Source organism: Tachysurus fulvidraco, chromosome 5 (genome assembly GCF_022655615.1).
Source record: "Tachysurus fulvidraco isolate hzauxx_2018 chromosome 5, HZAU_PFXX_2.0, whole genome shotgun sequence".
Taxonomy (NCBI): domain Eukaryota; kingdom Metazoa; phylum Chordata; class Actinopteri; order Siluriformes; family Bagridae; genus Tachysurus; species Tachysurus fulvidraco.
In genome coordinates this window covers 3518035-3539018 of record NC_062522.1, presented here as the reverse complement: position 1 = coordinate 3539018, position 20984 = coordinate 3518035, and the positions used below count along the sequence as shown (strand labels likewise).

Here is a 20984-nt window from a genome sequence, read left to right as displayed (position 1 = left end):
TGAGCTTCCGTACCGGGAATGCCGGAATTCCGATCGCTTAGAAAAATAGAAGCAACAAACTTCAGACGAGGGTCTATGACATATCCGAATTTGGTGCATGTGGCTCGAAAGCCCTAGGAGGAGTTACTCTTGATATATTTTTGGCTAAGTATAATAATAATAATAATAATAAGCTTATAATGGAAATCAGAATGTTGGCTTCTACAAAGCCAACATAAATATAACTCTGCTTAAGGGCCACAAAACATCGGTGTCCAGCTAAAGAAGCGTTAAAGAGCTCCAGATTAACTCTGAACATGATGCAACCACAACCAGGCTTCACCGTGAGGATGGAGTTCTCAGGGTGATGAGCAGTTCCCAGCAAACTTAACCCTTTGTACCAAAACAAAATGATCCTCGTTAGACCAGAGAATATTTTCCTGTCTGTTTGCTGAATCTTCCTCATGGCACATTCTGTGACCAATCAGAATCCAGAACTCCAGAACAGATCATGAGCACCGCTCGGTTTGTCTCCTCAGGTAAGACCACGCTAATCAAAGCTCTGACGGGTGACGTTGCTCTCCAGCCCAAAGATCAGCTCTTCGCCACTCTGGACGTGACGGTCCACGAAGGTCGGCTGCCCAGTCGCATGAGCGTGCTGTACGTGGACACCATCGGCTTTCTCTCTCAGCTGCCTCACCGACTCATCGACTCGTTCTCAGCCACGCTGGAGGACGTGGCTCATTCTGTACGTACCTTCTGAACCGTAAGAGATAAAATCCGTCCATACGCCATGACATCTCTGACGTCCTCTCTTCTCTTTGTAATCAGGATCTCATTGTTCACGTGAGGGACATCAGTCATCCGGAGACCGTGAATCAAAAAGTAAACGTGCTTAACGTGTTAAAGAACCTTCAGATCCCTGAAAGGCTCATGAGCTCCATCATCGAGGTGCACAACAAGATCGACCTCCTTGAAGGGTCAGGGCTCATCTTTTATTGGTTCACTTCTTTTTAATGTCACCTTCACCGTATCGACGATTACACGTCTGTTTAAGTCAAGTGTCTGCCGTACAACTTTGTGAGCTGTTACTATGGAAACGATATTAATAGCGAGTGCATTAATATAAACCTTTCATCTTCAACACATCCCGATATCCAGGACTCTACAGCGGTATAAACTTTGTGTTCCCGACCTTCCAGCTACGAGTCACCTGATCCTGAGGCTGTGGCGATCTCGGCGCTGAACGAGCTGGGACTGGACCAGTTAAAGCACAGAACTGAAGAATCCATCATGAAGTCCACTGGGAAACAAACCAGGATTCTGAAAGTGGACCTCAAAAGCCCTCAGTTAGGGTAAGTGAAGAGTCGACGAGGGGGTAAAGCGAGTGTGTGTGTGTGTATGTGTGTATGTGTGTATGTCTGTGTGGGTGTGTGTGGGTGTGTGACTGTGTGTGACTGTGTGTGACTGTGTGTGACTGTGTGTGACTGGGTGTGTGACTGGGTGTGTGACTGTGTGTGTGACTTTGTGTGTGTGTGTGTGTGTGTGTGTGTGTGTGACACTGTGTGTGTGTGATTATGTGTGAATGTCAGTGTGTGTGTGACTGTGTGTGTGTGATTGTGTGTGACTGTGTGTGTGTGATTGTGTGTGACTGTCAGTGTGTGTGACTGTGTGTGTGACTGTGTGTGTGATTGTGTGTGACTGTGTGTGTGTGTGATTGTGTGTGACTGTCAGTGTGTGTGACTGTGTGTGTGATTGTGTGTGACTGTCAGTGTGTGTGACTGTGTGTGTGATTGTGTGTGACTGTCAGTGTGACTGTCAGTGTGTGTGATTGTGTGACTGTAAGTGTTTGTGTGTGTGATTGTGTGTGTGTGTGTGTGACTGTAAGTGTGTGTGTGATTGTGTCACACACACATTAGATTGCACATACACACTGATATATATCTGCACACACACATTAGATTGCACATACACACTGATATATATCTGCACACACACATTAGATTGCACATACACACTGATATATATCTGCACACACACACATCAGATTGCACATACACACTGATATATATCTGCACACACACATTAGATTGCACATACACACTGATATATATCTGCACACACACACATCAGATTGCACATACACACTGATATATATCTGCACACACACATTAGATTGCACATACACACTGATATATATCTGCACACACATTAGATTGCACATACACACTGATATATATCTGCACACACATTAGATTGCACATACACACTGATATATATCTGCACACACACATTAGATTGCACATACACACTGATATATATCTGCACACACACACATCAGATTGCACATACACACTGATATATATCTGCACACACACACATCAGATTGCACATACACACTGATATATATCTGCACACACACATTAGATTGCACATACACACTGATATATATCTGCACACACACACATCAGATTGCACATACACACTGATATATATCTGCACTATACACATCAGACCACAGTCAAGGCTTTTACAACTCGGGGTAACATTCATGTCCTTTGACTGATGTCCTTTATCCAGAACGACTTACATTTTATCTCATTTGATCTCACACACGACTTGACTTGATTTTATGCAACGGAGTGTTAAGGGCCTTGTTTAGGAGCCCAGCAGTGGCAGCCTGGTGGACCTGGGATTCGAACTCACAACAGAGTCTGAACCACTGGAGCTCCCACCTACCACTGGTTATAAACTTTTGTGTGAAAAAAAACACATTTCATTGTAATAACCGTTGAGGATGCAGATGCAAAGAGGTGTTGTTTGAGTGTGTGTGTGTGTGACTGTGTGCGCGTGTGTGACTGTGTGTGATTGTGTGTGTCTGTGTGTGTCTGTCTGTGTGTGAGATTGTGTGCGACTGTGTGTATGAGAGATTGTGTGTGACTGTCAGTGATGCAAAGAGGTGGTGTTTGAGTGTGTGTGACTGTGTGCGTGTGTGTGTGATTGTGTGTGTGACTGTCTGTGTGTGTGATTGTGTCTGTGTGTGTGTGTGACTGTCTGTGTGTGTGTGTGTGTGTGACTGTCAGTAATGCAAAGAGTTGGTGTTTGAGTGTGTGTGATTGTGTGTTTGTTTGTGTGTGTGACTGTCTGTGTGTGTGTATGTGTCTGTGTGTGTGTGTGTGTGTGTGTGTGTGACTGTCGGTGATGCAAAGAGGTGGTGTTTGATTAACACTCGCTTCTTAGTGCTGTGTCTTTCTGCACTTTGAAGCCCACACAACAATCGATACGAATTAAATTACACACAGCGTCCCGCCGTTCGGCTCGATTTCAGCTCAGGGGAAATCCGGCGCTCTCTTCTCCTCTCTCTCTGGCATCTAGCAGCCTACCGAGGAGACAAAGAACCACGTACATGTACACCGTTTTCCATAAATGATAAACAGGAGCAGATCATCGTTCGTACTCTGTTCATTCTCTGCGACAGCTCCTCACAGTCACAGCCGACGTTCGACCGCGAACTCACTCCCACCACCATGTAGGTCTTTAGTCAAGGCACTAAATGTAAACTTCATCTTTTATTCCTTTATACAGGATTATTTACTTTCACTTATAGTAGTGTAGCACAGATGGTGTAGAGATGAACATGATGCTCCATCGTGGAAAGTCCATAAGGACAGACTTTCTCTCACATCTGTAATGATCTAATCTTCAACAACTGGAGGTTTGTTTTTGCATCATACACTCGCCGTCCACTTTATTAGGAACACCTTCTGATTCATTCAGCCAATCGTGTGGATTTTAGCAGTTTCTAAACAACAACCGTGCCACAGTTTATGTTCACTGAACCGGCAGCTACATCATCGTATGCATTGTGCTGCTTCCACCTGATTGGCTGATCAGATAACTTCAAGAATGTACAAGTGTTCCTAATAAAGTGGACAGTGTGTCAACATGTTTACAGATCTGCCCTCAGCCTGAGACAAATCACTTTATGGCTGATGTAGTTCGTGGTCAGTCCATGTATCGCACTCGATACTGTGGTGGATTGTGGGAGATGAAGCTGCTTTGTTTCAAAATATTAAATCTAACAAATTAAACACAAATGATGTAGATCGGGGGGGCACGGTGTCTTAGCGGTTAGCACGTTCGCCTCATGCCTCCAGGGTCGGGGTTCGATTCCTGCCTCTGCCTTGTGTGTGTGGAGTTTGCATGTTCTCCCCGTGCCTCGGGGGTTTCCTCTGGGTACTCCGGTTTCCTCCCCCGGTCCAAAGACATGGATGGTAGGTTGATTGGCATCTCTGGAAAAGTGTCCGTAGTGTGCGTGTGTGTGAGTGAATGAGAGTGTGTGTGTGCCCTGTGATGGGTTGGCACTCCGTCCAGGGTGTATCCTGCCTCGATGCCCGATGACACCTGAGATAGACACAGGCTCCCCGTGACCCGAGGTAGTTCGGATCAAGCGGTAGAAAATGAGTGAGAGTGAGTGATCGCTAATAATTGGTATAAAAATCGGAAAATGTTGGACTTAAGATGTGAGTGGGGTAAATGAGGTAGGAATCGAGGAATCGTGTGGAGTCAAATCAAGGAATCGTTTGAATGAAGACGATTGTTTGGAATTAAGAAAATTTCTTTATTAATGTCCAACTCATTATCATACTTCTACTATCGTACTGTAAGTGCGTGTGCGTGTGTGTGTGCAGGTGGCTGTATAAGGAAGCTACGGTACAGGAAGTGCACGACGGAGATGACGACTGTACCGCCAACGTCAAGGTTGTGATCAGTGCCGCAGCATACGGACGCTACAAGAAGCTGTTCCCGGTCACGTAGCGACACACGGTTACTGACTGTAAACATACCTGAGTAAATATTTATACATGAAAGCATTTTAAAACACTTCACACAGTGTTAAATATATTGTATAAAAATAAAGGAAATAAAATTGTACAAAATTGCACCCCGAGTCTGTTTCTGTTCATCTCAGATGGTTGATTAGTTTTAGTAGAACGTCCAGTCATCTGCTCCGTCTACAGCGTGAAACTCCTTTATCTGAGAACCCTTTAAACATCCAGGTTTAGGTGTCTCTGTGTTTCAGCAGTAGTTTATTTAGAGCGATAATAACGGAGCAGAGTGGAATCAACCCTACAAAATCTCCTGCGATGATGTTGAGGCTCGTCGAGGCGGCGCCAGGTTTCTGCTCCTCCAGCCATCTCCTCACACACTCCCACTGCTCCAGGGTTACGGTCCGCAGGGAGACGTGCGGGTTTGAGGCGATAAAGCATCGATCTGCGGTTAAGTTCAGACCTGCCACGAAGAAGCCGTCTGTACACGAAGGAGAGAGAAAACTTTTTTTAATTTTGAGATTTAATCGTTTTCTATCACTGACTAATTAGTAATAACATGTAAATTATTATTTTAGCACTTTCCACAACCCTCGAGTTCAAGAAGATTTTTTAATGCAAACTCATTAGGTCTGAAAATAGCTTCACATTATTAGCACAATTTGCTAATTTGTCTATAGAACGCTTCTAACGACGAACAGCGTCACAAAGCAGATATAAAATTTCATTTAAAATTTCTTTCTAAAAGTGAAAAACAAAAATGGTGTGTTAGCTGAGGCTAAAGGCATAGTGAGCGATTTTTAAGCAGGAAAAAAGTGACAGGGTTCTTGCACAGGTCTGGTGTGGAGTTAACAAGCACAACTGGAATTGTACCTGGAAATATGGAAAAATCTATCAACCTTGAGAGGAACCAGACTCAAAGAGGAACCTCATCCTCATATGGGTGACGTATATTAAGACGTTTAGTATTAGAAATAAATATTAATGTAGACAATCTGTTTAAAACTTGGTCTGAGAACAGTATGAAATGGTCTGCATTCAGCAACTGTTTGTGTGTGGGGGTTTGTTTGTTTATTTATTTATTTATTTATTTAGTTGACTTACTGCTTATGACATCACAAATACTAGAATGTCTTACATTTTTTTAAGCTACCTAAATTTGAGGGGAAATTTCATTTATTACCCAAAATCGTCACTGGCTGCAGCTTTAAATGTGTGAATGTGTTTGTAAGTCTTTTATACCAGAGTGCTTCTGAATTCTGATTGGTCAGAAGGTTTTGATCAATTCTCTCACTTCTATATGTTATCGTTTCTATAGTAACGGCTCATTCGTAGAGACTCGGAAAATGTGCCAAATTGTTGCCATGGTGAAATTTCCTTACACTGAAGAGATGTTTATTTAACGTATGTAAGGAGTCTCCAGTGTCAGCACTTACATGTAACTATAAATGCATAAAAAGTACAGAGTATTGCTTTAATAAAAAAGAAATGTTCGCATCATTAAACTGCTTTGTTGTAAGACAAACACGTCACCTGGACGGCCGAGATGTTTCTGCGAGTCGAGATAATGGATGAGTTCCTCGGCGCTGGCCGTGTTTGCCCACCAGTACGGGATTTCAGGCCAGAGCTCTTTATGACGTGCAGCTGCCTGATCCTCATACGACAGCACCACCTGATACCCTGACGTCCACAAGCCTCGTAAAGTCACGTCAGCCTGGACGAGACAAGCAAAGAACACTGACAATCTGAGAGAAAAAGAATCCTTCTTTTCACTTCCTCTGAGTCTAATGTTCAAATTACCTTCGAAGGGCACAGTTTCGAGCCGAAGATCTTCTTCAGGGAATAAATAAATTCCTCGTGCAGTTTTTCACTCAAACCTTCAAAATGACTACATGAGAGGATGATGATCTCTTTGGGATGTGCTGAGAGCCATGTGGCCACAGTGTTCAGAGTGTCCTGTTAAAATATCAGATCAAATTTTCTTATTAAATAGAAAAAAATATTAGATTTAATTGTTTTATATTCATTTTTTTTTCTTTAACTAAAGTATTTCAAAATAAAGACCGATAAACAAGACACTATAGAATTACCAAGACTGTGACTTGGGTGTAGATCACATGAGTGAAGTAAAGGTCATGTGACATGTCGTTCTGTTTGTGGGCAATTCGAAGGTCAAAATATCGGACCCCGGCTTGCAGTTGCTGCACGATATTTTTTACCTGTTGGAAAAACAACAGGAATTTTGTTAATTTTAAAAGGAGGCTCAAATTCATTGAGCTGTCTGACAAGGGTCCATTTTTTACGTTTAAAGGTTTAGCTATACCTGTAATTATCACATTATTATAAACACGTCTACAAATTTTATTAGTATTATAGCACTTTAAACATTGTGGGTAGTTTCTTTATTTCAGATTTCTGTTCGGGGGGGGGGGGGGCACGGTGGCTTAGTGGTTATCACGTTCGCCTTACACCTCCAGGGTCGAAGTTTGATTCCCGCCTCCACCTTGTGTGTGTGGAGTTTGCATGTTCTCCCCGTGCCTCGGGGGTTTCCTCCGGGTACTCCGGTTTCCTCCCCCCGAGAAGTTCGGATAATCGGTAGAAAATGAGTGAATGAGTGTTCGTATGTTTCTGACCCTGAATTTACCATAATAGTCATTCCCTTTTTCCTTACGAGGCAACTCACAAAAGTCATATGGAGTTATTTAGAGTCGACTTGTAGGCCATACCACTGAACATTATGTATAATAATTCATCGTTTAGCCCCATGAAATGGTCTGGAAATCAACAAATAATAATGAGATGTGAATGCTGATGTGCTGAATCAATGTAAATGTACTAAACTGAGAGTATATGCCTTGAGTCAGGTGTAAATGGAGTGAAGAACATGTTGGATCTTGTGTAAACATGTTGGATCAGGTGTAAACATGCTGAATCTAGTGTAAACATGTTGAATCTGGTGTAAACATGTTGAATCAGGTGTAAACATGCTAAATCTGGTGTAAACATGCTGAATCTGGTGGAAACATGCTGAATCTTGTGTAAACATACTGAATCAGGTGTAAACATGTTGAATCAGGTGTAAACATGCTGAATTTGGTGTAAACATGCTGAATCTGGTGTAAACATGTTGGATCAGGTGTAAACATGTTGGATCAGGTGTAAACATGTTGGATCAGGTGTAAACATGTTGGATCAGGTGTAAACATGCTGAATTTGGTGTAAACATGCTGAATCTGGTGTAAACATGTTGGATCAGGTGTAAACATGTTGGATCAGGTGTAAACATGTTGGATCAGGTGTAAACATGTTGGATCAGGTGTAAACATGCTGAATTTGGTGTAAACATGCTGAATCTGGTGTAAACATGTTGGATCAGGTGTAAACATGTTGGATCAGGTGTAAACATGTTGGATCAGGTGTAAACATACTGAATCAGGTGTAAACATACTGAATCAGGTGTAAACATGTTGGATCAGGTGTAAAAATGTTATATCAGGTGTAAACATGCTGAATCTGGTGTAAACATGTTGGATCAGGTGTAAACATACTGAATCAGGTGTAAACATCGTGAATTATTTACATACAAAATTAATTGGATACAAACATGTTGAATTAGTTACATACAAAATTAATTGGATATAAACATGCCGAATCAGGTGTAAACATGCTGAATCAAGTGTAAACATGCTGAATCTGGTGTAAACATGCTGAATCAGTTACATACAAAATTAATTGGGTATAAACATGCTGAATCTGGTGTAAACATGCTGACCTTAAGTAAAAAGATCTTATGTAAAAAGAAAATGCTGAATGGGGTGTAAACATGGTGAATCAATTGCATACAATCTGAATCTAGTGTAAACATGCTAAAAACAAGTGTAAACATGCTGAAAATACACTGAATCAAATATACAAATGCTGAATGAGGTGTAAACATGTTGCATCAGGTGTGACTATCCTGAAAACATGCCAAATGAGATAAACCTGCTAAAAAAAAATGTAAACATGCTGACTTGTTTGTGTATGTGCTGAATGTGGGGTATACATGCCTGGGTAGTAGCCCATTTAAAAATGAGGGGGCGGGTAAAGCAGTAGAAAACTCTGTCCAGGAGTCTAAAGGAATCAGACTCAGATCTGAGGAGTGGAGAGCTGATATCCAGACAGTAGCTCATGGCATCATGACTTCCTGTGTAGATGAGAGTCAATTTCTTATAGTATGTTACAATGTAATTTACATAATAGCAAATAATTATATTAATGTCAGAACATACTGTTTATAAGAAGTTCATTATTATACATACTGTATAGATATTATATAAGGTTAAAACTTAGGATATGTTTATTATTATTATTATTATTATTATTATTATTATTATTATTATTATTATTATCATCATCATCATCATTATCATCTGTGTGTTAAATTTAAATGAACAAAACAGAAGAATGAACCGAAGAAATGCTCTTTGTCCAAACTGGTAGGTCTTCTTGTGGTTGCTCAACCTTCCAAATATTTGTCACATACCACTGCATTCATGTCTCCAGGAATGAGACTTACATTTGTCACCTGTGAAATACATTAATGTATACTACATCTACCAAAAATAAAAATAAAAATATAGGTTAGAAGTAGCACAAGTGTCATCTGAATGTATTAGGATCAGCTTTGTTTTTTCCAAACATCATGATTCAGGACAATTCATACCTCTAAAACAACATAATTATTCTTATATGTCACTTTGCTCTTTGAATATGTAATGACATTCAAAACAATATTTCACTGTACTTTTTGTTCACAGGACTATAAATATTCTTACATTTGGGGGGATCAAACCTACATCGCTCCATAGAATTATACTGGCCTACAGCTGAATAATGACCTTTCCAATATGGCGGACGCGCCGACTTTACACAGCAGATGTGTTAGAGCGTTCGCCATATTGGACAGGTCATTATTTTACATTTAACATATAATCGCTCGCCGTGATTGCGTTGCATCCTCGACAGTTTTATTACCGTATTAAAAATATAGTTAATAAAGTCAAAGTTTGTCAATGTCTCACCTGGTATGGTGAGGCTGGTTAAAGGAATGTCCCACAGTTGTTCGGGTAAATTTTTCATCCACTCCTCGTTGTTCCCGTCGCTTTCCAAGATTGGTGCCATTTTTTCGTTAAGTCGTCATTTATACAGGAGTTTAAAACGTAACAGCTTTGAAAAGTGTCCCGGAAGCGGATTAGAATCAACTTAACGTGTTTTAAGTTAAAGTGTTTTAAAGACGGAAAGACTGCATTTCCTGGTTGCAAAAGTTTGTGCACTCCCCCATAACAGTGCACAACCTAAGCATGTGTATGTGATAACACACAAATGTGTACACACCAAGAGGAAGTGAGTGGTTATTGACTACACAGCTGTTAGACAGGACAATCATCTCTAAAATGATTATAGAGCATCGAAATATAGAAATACGTTCCTTAGTATACTTTGCCGGTATACACATTGTAGTAAATACATATACTTTATGGTATAAACATTGTACTAGTAAATACATTCCCTACTATACTTTACTGGTATAAACATTGTACTAGTAAATACATTCCCTGGTATACTTTACTGGTACATTTACATTTACAGCATTTGGCAGACGCCCTTATCCAGAGCGACGTGCATAAGTGCTTAAATCTCTAACATTGAATACATTAATGCTGCTCACTAGGTTACATACTTAAGATACCATGAGTTTAAAACATTTGTTCAAAGTTATAATGAAAAAGTGTCAAAGGTGTTTTTTTTTTAATGCAAAAGATAAGGAAAGAAGTGCTAGTGTTTCCTGAATAAGTAGGTCTTCAATCGCTGCTTGAAAATATCCAGTGACTCGGCTGTCCGGACCTCTAGGGGAAGTTCATTCCACCACCTTGGTGCCAGAACAGAGAAGAGTCTTGTAGTATACTTGCCTCTTTCCCTGAGAGATGGTGGAACCAGTCGAGCAGTGCTGGTAGATCGGAGGTTGCGGGGTGCAGTGCGAGGAATGATGAGGGCTTTGAGGTAAGAGGGAGCTGGTCCATTTTTGGCTTTGTAGGCCAGCATCAGTGTTTTGAATCAGATGTGTGCAGCTACCGGAAGCCAGTGGAGGGATCGCAGTAGCGGGGTGGTATGGAGAACTTTGGCAGGTTGAAAACAAGCGGGCAGCTGCATTTTGGATCATTTGCAGAGGACGGATTGCGTTCATAGGTAGACCTGCCAGCAGTGCATTGCAGTAATCCAGTCTAGAAATGACAAGAGACTGAACAAGTACCTGAGCAGCCTGTGTGGACAAAAATGGTCGAATCCTTCTAATGTTGTAGAGAAGAAACCGACATGAGCGAATCACATTAGCAACATGAGAGGAAAAGGACAGTTGATTGTCCATGGTTACCCCAAGGTTGTGAGCTGTGGGTGAAGGGGAGATCAGATCGTTGTGCAAGGATATACAAGATCATGACCTGGGGATGGTACACACATTGTACTAGTAAATACATTCCCTAGTATACTTTACTACTATATACATTATACTAGTAAATACAAGTCCCTAGGAAATCAACACTGGTAGAGTAAAACTGTTGTACATATTTTATTGGATATTTTTTTTCTTAAACATCAGGTCATAATATTGTGTACAGTAATAAATAAAAATAATTCAGACACTTGTCTTTTTCTAGAGTTTGTGACGTTCCCTTCATGCTTTGGATGGAATGTCATGCAGCATGATTTTAATTCGAGCTGAAACACACTGTATTACGTGGTGTGGCTGATTTTCTTCACGCATGCTGTGCTGAGTTTAATGTGGTGTATGGGATTGTGTGAGATTGTGCTGTATACAAATGCTTTCCTCTGTAAACTTGATCCTCTGTAATATAAATTGACATCAATTCCACCAGGCAGTAATTTGCATACAAGTGGCTCTGTGTTAACCACGTGCCTGGTCATGTGATATAATCATACAGACTGATTTTCTATACAATTTCAAATTCATCATAAAGACATTTAAAAAAATTAATGCATTAATTAATATTTGCGTAAATTAATGCGTGTGTTAATCTGCATTTCCGACTAAAACCCACTTCCTCCTGAGATACTGAGACTCTTACTTCCTGTTATTGAAACAATATAGTACTGTGTAGGTCACTGATATGGTTTCAGGCGAGAAGTAAAAAAATAGAAAACACCAGTCTGTGAGGAACATGCAGTCTAAACAATAAAAGGGTAAGACCTGTACCATAGCTTGTCATTGGATCCTGTGCGGAATAATTTTCTATAGCAGCAGCTCACACAGTGGTGCTGATATGTTTTTGTTATTATGGTAGGATATTAAAACCACCCCAATTTTGATTATTTTCCATGGCCCTTTGTTTTATTCCTTACTTATGGTACTAGGGCTACTCCCAAGCTCACACCACGAGCAGGCCTGGATGATTAGGATCGGGCGATATGACTAAATAAACAAATAACAGGCCACATGGCAGGCCATTTCTACCACATAAGATATGTATCTCATTATTTCTATCACAGGTTTCCTTCCTTCCAGAAAAAAACAGCCCTGTTGCAATTAACCATAAACCTATGAATGTGTAATTTGTTGATCCTTTAAAATGCAGTAGAGGAAAAAATATCTGTAAATGGAAAAGTGTAAAAATTTAAACAGCTTAAAACTATAAAATTTTTAGCTTGTAATTTTATATATATATATATATATATCTGGGTAGCTACAATGTCTCAGAAAAGTACAATGTGACAGACTTGATCACGATTGTTTTCTTATTTTGTCATATCATCCAGCCCTACTTAAAACAATTGAAACATGAAGACAAACAGAACAAAACTGTGTCCCTGGAGCGCGGCCATTGTTATCCGAGCCTGTAGGTATATGTGAGGTGAAAACAGAGGCAGTGACTTGAATGAATGCCAAAATCTCTGCTCATGATCACAGGGTTCACAAACAGCTCGAAGGTAAAGCGAGGTAAGTAAATCACAAATCCTGGAATCACCTATCAAGTTTGAGAAAAGTCTTTAACGGTCCATTACATTAACTTTCCCAGCTCCATTTTAAACGTACCCAGTACCGTGCCCTGAGGTTCGCACTTCGTCAATAAGCAACTACAAGGTAATCCCTTTCTTTTCTGAGCGTCTGCTTTAAAAACTCTACTAAAGGTTATTGCCAGGGTAAAGAGGTAAAACTTTAGAATAAAGACAGCACATTAGTCATACAAGTCATTAATAATAATATTAATAAAAATTCAAGTCATAACAATTAGTGCATAGCGTTAAGATCCTACCCGTAACTGAAATCATATTTAAAAGAGTCCCCGCGAATATCTACATGTCTATTTCAGAAAATAAGTAAACGTCTGTGCTATGTGCCAAATATTGTGCAAAACCAACAGCTGCATCATCTTTATCACCTTCATCATCATCATCATCATCAACAACCTCATGTGCTTTTACTCAGCAGATTTTCGTTCAGTGCTACAACAGTTCGTATGAACTCGCTCTCAGTCACGAAATCTGCAGCGATGATATTGAGCGAGTCGGCGCAGGATCCAGGTTTCTGCTCCCGGACCCAGGCAAGCAGCATCGGATACGTCGACATGACCATGTCCTTGAGTGACTCGGTGGGATGGGAGCAGATGTACTTCAGGTCCTCGGTGAGATTGATCCCCGTCACGAAGAAGCCTCCTGTAAAATTATAAACATATATATATATAATATTTGAAATTTCTCGGGTGATTGATGAAGGCATTCTGATGAGCGTTACCTGGACGACCATGTTGTTTCCTGCGTTCGAACTCCTCGATCAGCGCTTCGGCTTTACACTTGTTAGCCCACCAATAGGGTATATGAGTCCACAGCTCTGTGTGGCAGTTGGCTAAGTTGTGCTCGTACGAGACGATCACCTGCTGACCTGAACTCCACAAACTCCTCAGCGTGACCACGTCCTGACGGGAAAATGTTACAGTTTATTTATAATGATATTCAGAACAAGCAGCGAGTCTCCAAGTACTCTCCATCTTTTATCTGTATCATCATTAAACCGTGTTACAGGAAAATAATCAATGACAGGAATGACAGGAACGTTTCATTTTGTGAAGCTAGTTCCTGTTCTTATTCATATTACATTCTTTTTTCTCTTTGCATTAATGTTACGATGTTAGCAACGACATTTACATTTTCTTTTTTAACTTTTAGCCGCTGTACACGTCCCTGTGAACAGACCGTTGCTATAGAAATAATAACATAGATTAACTGCATTAACATAAACCTGTGTTACTCTTAATCAACACCTTCTGACCAATCAGCAGCAAGAATTCATCAGTGCTGTGATATAATGTTTTGAATCACACATAATGTGATTCTGATCTATAGACTAATCCACATCATCAAAAGATACCAAAAGCTCCGCCTCCTGCTCACGCCGACAGCTGAGTCTAATCAGCACAGTAATCAAGCACTGTTTCTCCTCCTGAAGCCTGGCATCTCCATCACGTGTGTCCTAATGATGCCATGCTCTTGGTGTGTTTAACTCCGCTGTTTACATTTTTCTCGTGATTTCCGTCACTTCCTGTGAGTTTTTTTTTTTTTTTAATATGTGCTTGATGCTAGTTAGATGTTAGATGAAGTTAGATGGTCATGGTGATGCTGGTCATACCGTTTTAGGACACAGCTTTGAGTTGAACACACACTTTATGGTGGAGATGAGGAGTGTGTGGAGCTCCTGACTCAGGCCCAGGAAATGACTGAAGGACAGGATGACTATCTCCTTAGGATGCACGTCCAACCAAGTCCTGATTTCCTTCAGGACAGTCTGTCAAACATGAACAAAAAACAAGTAGTAAATTATCACAGGCAAATGTTCACTAAAACTCAGAATGCATGCATAAATATTCACACACACACACACACACACACACACACACCCCTGGTCAGATGTCTGTGTAGAAAATATGACTAAAATGTGAAAATATGAATAAAAAAATTAACAACGAGCAGGATTACTGATGTTAGTTAGAAAATTCCCATTTAATACAAAGATTGGTCTTCTATCAAGCGGCTTGCGTGAGTTTTCACACCCCTGGATCTTTTCGTGGATCATTTTTAGTGTTTCACTGATATCACCTGGAACTGATGTTGACACTTAGGACGGGGATAAAAATCGAATGTTTTGTTATTTACAACTATAAAAGTTATAATTTATGCTGCGTTCATGTCAACTCATTAGAGGTAAATCGGAATCATCTAAAATCCAAATTCGTCCTGTTCAAGTTACAAAAGATGGGGCAAAAACATGCCCTACCACAGAGTATTACCGATCATGACTTTATGATGGTTTACTTTGAAAATATACATTACATTAATGTGTCTATGTCGATTGATCTGAAGTACAATACTGCTGTAAAACCTTGCCCTGTAGTGGCAGCGACAGTGGCCATGTTGACGTGACGTCGTTGGTTTTGCCTAGTTGGAGTTTATAAATTCTAAAAAATTAGTCGTGGTGTAAACAGTTACTATATTCCAAGTGGAGTATAGAGAAGCAAACAAGCCACCACTAAAGCGTACCTCTACAGTGATAGTGGTGTAGACTCCATGGTAGAAGTAGAGATCAGAGGAGTTGTCGTTGGGCCGATGCGCTATCCTGAGATCGCAGTACCTCACACCACAGTCCATCTGTTCCCGCATGCTGCACTCCTACAGTGAATAATGTAAAGCACGGCCATCAATAATGCACACGAGCGTGACACGGGACTGATCAGGGACGTCGAGAGGGAAACACATTACGCCGTCACTTCATAAATCAACAATGATCCTAGCTGATCCAGGCGGTAGCATGTTTACCGCTCAGACTGGCAGGTAAGCGGAAAACACGTTTCTTGGATGGAGGTCTGTCACTGTTCTGGTGACGTAGTGATATCTAAGCTTTAATATCGTTTAAATAACACTATAGTCAAATATTTTCTTGAGAAATCAAAAAGAAAAAACTAAAAGATGGAGATGGGTGGAGAATATGAATAAAAAAAATTAACAACCAGCACTTAAGCATGATTACTGAGTCTTGTCAATCCATTTTTGGAAAATTCACATTTAATACAAAGATTGGTTTAATTATTATTATTATTATTATTATTATTATTATTATTATTATTATTATTGGCCTGAATATTAACACTGAAAGGATCTAAAAGCTGTAATTAAAGTGTTTGTCGACGGAGATGAAGAGACTATAAAGTCAGAGACAATACTCATCCTGATCACTGAAATTATTTGGTCTATACTACTTATTTAAGAGCACAGTATTTGACACGTCTTTGTAAAACAGATCGTATTTCTTTGTCAGTTTCTTTTCTATACCTGGATACAAGATACGGCTTTACGTTTCATTTCTTCAAATCAGAAAATAAATAAATAAATAAATAAATAAATAAATAAATAAAAGCACCTACACTCCTCAATGCTCTGATGATTTCTGCTGAGCAGCAGAAGGCAATTTCATCCCTGCTGGGTGGATTGATCTAGCCAAAGTCAGAGACTGAACACAAACATGCTCCCTTTAATTGTTTTATATTTTCAGGAGATTGCAGTCAACGTCGAGGTAAACGAAATCCGACAACAAAAATGTGCAGCTCGGAGCAAATTCGATGAAATGCTGTTAAAGCCTTTTTAATGCCGATGTGTATTTTATAATAATGCTGATTTAAGGTTTAAAAAGAGAAAGCGAACTGCATGGAAAGCGGTTTGTTGTGTATGAAATCGGAACGTTATCATTAAAAGAGGAGATGGAAAGCAGCGCTGCAAAATCATTATACACTCTGGACCGGAGAGTCGTGCTTATAATACTGTACGAGATCCCAGTTAAACCCTTAATAACAGTCTCCATCAGACTGTGTGATAATGTGTCCTTCCTGTCACCTTAAAGGATGAAGATCCTCTATCGATAGACCTTTGATTAAAAAAAAACACATGACTGTAATTAATCACTGATCTGGAAATCAGCTAAACACTAACAGTTTTCAAAGTGACCTTGACGTAATGAGGATGTTTTTTTCATGAACATACAGTATTTTATGTATGTAGCAGAGACATTTGTGGCTGTCCTGCGAGGTTGGTGGATATTACGTATTCTCCCCAATATGCATACGACATAAAACCAGGTTTAGGAACAGCTATTAAGCGCTGGGAAAAAATATGAGTGTGTCAGTCAGTCTTCACTCTTACATGTATAGTGTAGATTTGAACCTAAGTGTCATTGCTGTAATCGTAAAGACTCTCCTGTGGCTCAGGACACTTGTCAAGTCAGTGGTTATGGTAGTTTTATAGTTGTTGCTCAGAGGTTTGGGGTTGAGGTCAGCGTTGAGCCCTCGAGCAAAGATCCTTAAACCTCACTGCTACTTCTTCTTCTTCTTCTAAACCATTAGATTGGACAAATTCATTCATTCATTCATTTTCTACCGCTTCTCCGAATCCGAACTTCTCGGGCGTCATCAGGCATCGAGGCAGGATACACCCTGGACGGAGTGCCAACCCATCACAGGGCACACACACACTCTCACTCACACGCACACTCACACACTACAGACAATTTTCCAGAGATGCCAATCAACCTACCATGCATGTCTTTGGACCGGGGGAGGAAACCAGAGTACCCGGAGGAAACCCCCGAGGCACGGGGAGAACAAGCAAACTCCACAGACACAAGGCGGAGGCGGGAAGGTGTGAGGCAAACGTGCTAACCACTAAGCCACAAATTGGATAAATTGGAATGACAGCTTAAAGGAAAAACAAATAAATTGGTTGTGTTTCCAATGTATTGGGCCACTAAGAATATCTCTAATGCACCTTAGTGCCGATTCTACACGTCTCTAGGACCGTCGTCAAGCGATAGAAAAATCCCGGAAAGATAAATCATATGTTTTACATCATTTTCCTCCATCAAAGGATCCTCATTCAGCGAGTGAACGGGAAGGAGTAGAAACGTTTCCTCAAACGTTAAAGGTTAAAGGTGATCGGTCAGAAGAACCACAGGATTAGTAGCGTGAAGTTTTACAGCAGCATCTCCACCGCTGACATCATCAGCCGAGAAAAGATGTTGTTTATCGCTCCAGTACACTTCCAGAGAAAGTGTAGAATTAAAGCCACGGAGCTTCGGAGGACAAAATATCATGACTAGAAATAGAACATTAGAATGAAGTTGCTAATGGAGATCAGATTAAGATGGATATCAATAAAAGTCCAACCACATTTCTGTGGCATTATAAATGTTTGGTTGACCGAGAGCAAAGATTATCACAGCCTCCACAGATGATATCTGTGGAGGCTGTGATAAAGGAAGCCGCATAGAGGAAAAAATAGAGGCGGCATGAGGAAGAAACCTGGTGAAGAACCAGATTTATTATGGAACTCCCTGATAGTTGGATTATAAATAAAATAATTACCCTTACACAGCTGTACATGATAAACAGTACTGTGTGTGTGTGTACAGGATGTTCAGCATGAGCACATTGTGAGTGTGTCCTGTAGCAGCACTTCTACAACATCCAGGTGAGAGTAAACACTGATGAACAACTTGTAGGGAAATCTTTACCTGTGTGATTGCCCACTTGTAAACAAACGGTCGTATGATGGGCTTCATGTACTTGTCTAGCTTCTGGAGCATATCAGGCTGCTTGAGGTCAATGGGAGATCGGTTATTCATATCCAAACAGTACGTAATCGCATTATGACTTCCTGTGAGGAAAAAACAACAGCAAAACAAAGCAGAAGTGTATGGATGATATCAGAAATGCATTACAATCATCCTGTAGATTATATATCGATAGATAAAGCCTTTATGTCATTAGATGTAAGGTACACTATGGTTTAACATCAGTCTTGTCTCTGACTACAAAGTGGTGCTGACGGTGCACATAAACACAAACGCAACCCGACACTGCCTGTGCCACCACCCATTAGTGAACCATTTATCCCTGTTAAAAGTCTATTGAGAAATACAATGGCAATGTACACAGTGTGAATGTTAGTCATTGTGATGCGTAATTGGGTGGCGATTAAAATAACATTCAAATGAATCATCATAGATCATCATTTAGATACCTGGAATGGCCAAATTCCATAAAGGGATGTCCCAGAGTTCACCTGGCAGACTAGCCATCCAGACGTCCATGGGAAGGCCTCCGAGCGACACCGGGCTTCTGTGTGATGAAGCTTCACGTGACATGTCGAACCTGTAAATTAAAGTGATTTAATAAGGTGCTGGAATGATTCAAATCCCAAATGATTTAGTGTGGAAGAGCAGCGAGGACATACCGTCTGGCAAATGTCCATTCAAATAAAGGTATTCAAATGGACATGGCGGGGCGGGAGATAAACCCCAGAAACATTACTCCTGATTTTTTAGAATTAGGAATAATCCTGGGATTAGAAATGAAACAGGAAAACAGGAAATACAGTTAAGTGACAGGAGCGGAGGTGCTGCTGGGGGTGGAGGTCGAAGCGATGCTGGGGTGGAGGTGCTGCTGGAGGTGCTGCTAGAGGTGGAGGTGATGCTAGAGTTGGAGTTGCTGCTGGAGGTGAAGATGCTGCTGGAGTTGGAGGTGCTGCTGGAGGTGCTGCTAGAGTTGGAGGTGCTGAAGGTGGAGGTGCTGGACGTGGAGGTGCCGCTGGAGGTGGAAGTGCCGGAGGTGGAAGTGCCGGAGGTGGAGGTGGGGGTGGAGATGGGTTCCGCCTGACAGGTTCATTCAAACCTGCTTCATTTTGAGGATTTTAAATAGTCCTATGTGAAATGAAGTGTTCAGGTACAAGTGTTAGCCATGACAAGTATCAAGTTCACAGGATTTCCGATACAAATAGTTCGGGTTTCGTAACGCGGTAGTCCGGAAGCTGCAGTCGCGCCGCCGTGAAAACTGACGTCCTGCCATCGCTTCCGTTTAACATCAATCATCTATAAGGATTATAATAAAGTCCAAGACCTTCATCATCAAACACCGAGCTTCAGTTAGGTTAGAGATATGAGCTGGAGGACGGAGACGTGTCGGCGTTTCTGAGCCGGCTGCTTGAATAAAGGCGGAGTTTCGCAGTGTGTGTGCGCGTGTGTGCGCGTGCGTGCGTGCGTGCGTGCGCTAAAATGCTGAGCTCAGTCTGTTGCACACTGCAGTAACTGCTGGACTTTTCCCCTCTCACCTGAACCACAACACTTCTGTTTCATCAAAAATCATTACAATCCATTAGACATGTCTGGTTCCTAATGGTCTGTAAGGGTAGTTTACTGGTTTGTATCTATGTTTAGTTTAATAGTAATCATGTACTTATGAAAGACTGGGTTTCTTTGGTGTGCTCTCAGAAATACAGGTTCTATAAACTACATATTGTGTTTACTGTAGAAGCTGTATGTGGGTTACTTTTAATTCAGCTTTAGAGTATATCTAATGGACTATAAGGTTCAATTATGGTACGTTAAATCCCAATATATTGACATTTTAAAGTAAAAGTTTCTGACTGAAGGTAGAAACAATATACCATGTTGGTAGCACCTCATTAAAGGTGGGGTCTCCATTGTTTAAAAGCCAATGTTGACATATAAAATCACCAAAACAAACACCCTCCTAACCCAAATGGGTCCCACCCCTGTATCGATAGCTCCGCCCACACATACGTAAACCAGGAAACTACTGGAAAGAAATGTGTCTTTATCATAGCTGAAGGGAAGAACAATACGATTGTAGATAAACAAACAAGCAAAAATGACACACAAGCATAATGATGTAAAGGACAAAGGCATATATTAGTTCTGTGTAACAAAGCAAAACCAACGTTACTCACCTATCGAGAAGGAAAAAAGCGCCTCGGCGTCTTAAGTAAAGTCGGCCACATATTCACAGGTCGGAGTTTCCCGAGTCGATAACTCCTGAGCTAAACGCTGTCACTACACAAAACGCGGTTGTAGCTGCCTCTCTACATTACTACGATAGTAAAGAGGTGTTATTTGTGTAGTAACAGCGTTTAGCTCAGGAGTTATTGACTCGGGAAACTCCAACCTGTGAATATGTGGCCAACTTCCTGCTCCTTCAGTTCTCTCCAGCGCTGGAAAGCTGATCCTATATTAACACGTCCTACTTCTTGCCTTATCGTAAGTCTTTCTTCTCTTTCTTTCTTTGT

General features: G+C 40.8%; 3 protein-coding genes across 5 annotated transcripts in view; 1 reads left to right on the top strand and 2 right to left on the bottom strand.

The window, feature by feature from the left end:
* Positions 1-4924, top strand: part of gtpbp6 (GTP binding protein 6 (putative)) — a 9642-nt gene extending 4718 nt beyond the window's left edge. For both annotated transcript variants that reach the window (XM_027157378.2, XM_027157379.2), the window contains exons 7-10: positions 519-727; positions 811-959; positions 1182-1334; positions 4671-4924. In XM_027157378.2, coding sequence (XP_027013179.1) covers positions 519-727; positions 811-959; positions 1182-1334; positions 4671-4797 — 638 coding nt within the window. In that variant the 3' untranslated portion in view covers positions 4798-4924. The remainder of the gene's footprint in view (positions 1-518; positions 728-810; positions 960-1181; positions 1335-4670) is intronic.
* si:dkey-66a8.7 (PI-PLC X domain-containing protein 1) lies at positions 4580-10177 on the bottom strand. 2 transcript variants are annotated; one of them, XM_027157383.2, is made up of 7 exons: positions 9872-10177; positions 9261-9375; positions 8858-8994; positions 6899-7027; positions 6609-6764; positions 6342-6522; positions 4580-5289 (listed from the first exon to the last, which is right to left on the bottom strand). In XM_027157383.2, exons 3-7 carry the CDS (start codon positions 8978-8980, stop codon positions 5042-5044), a joined length of 837 nt encoding a protein of 278 aa, XP_027013184.2. In that variant the 5' UTR covers positions 8981-8994; positions 9261-9375; positions 9872-10177; the 3' UTR covers positions 4580-5041. The 2 variants fall into 2 exon arrangements, with proteins under 2 accessions (XP_027013184.2, XP_027013183.2); XM_027157382.2 differs by lacking the exon at positions 9261-9375.
* Positions 10178-11391: 1214 nt separating this feature from the next.
* On the bottom strand, positions 11392-20393 carry plcxd1 (phosphatidylinositol-specific phospholipase C, X domain containing 1). The gene is made up of 7 exons (XM_047813827.1): positions 19137-20393; positions 18924-19054; positions 18415-18557; positions 15396-15524; positions 14488-14643; positions 13597-13777; positions 11392-13517 (listed from the first exon to the last, which is right to left on the bottom strand). Exons 2-7 carry the CDS (start codon positions 19045-19047, stop codon positions 13273-13275), a joined length of 978 nt encoding a protein of 325 aa, XP_047669783.1. The 5' UTR covers positions 19048-19054; positions 19137-20393; the 3' UTR covers positions 11392-13272.
* Positions 20394-20984: the final 591 nt, after the last annotated feature.

Bases quoted from the DNA above. Each gene is read 5' to 3' on its own strand.
- si:dkey-66a8.7 (XM_027157382.2), bottom strand. From the start codon at position 9,971: ATGGCACCAATCTTGGAAAGCGACGGGAACAACGAGGAGTGGATGAAA. The intron at 8,995-9,871 runs GTGAGACATTGA...TCATCTACACAG, and splicing joins AACCAGCCTCACCATACCAG to GAAGTCATGATGCCATGAGC. The intron at 7,028-8,857 runs GCATGTATACCC...TTTTTCCAACAG, and splicing joins TTAAATGGGCTACTACCCAG to GTAAAAAATATCGTGCAGCA.
- plcxd1 (XM_047813827.1), bottom strand. From the start codon at position 19,047: ATGTCACGTGAAGCTTCATCACACAGAAGCCCGGTGTCGCTCGGAGGC. The intron at 15,525-18,414 runs GTAAAGATTTCC...TATTCACTGTAG, and splicing joins ACAAGTGGGCAATCACACAG to GAGTGCAGCATGCGGGAACA. The intron at 13,518-13,596 runs GTAACGCTCATC...ATAATTTTACAG, and splicing joins GAAACAACATGGTCGTCCAG to GAGGCTTCTTCGTGACGGGG.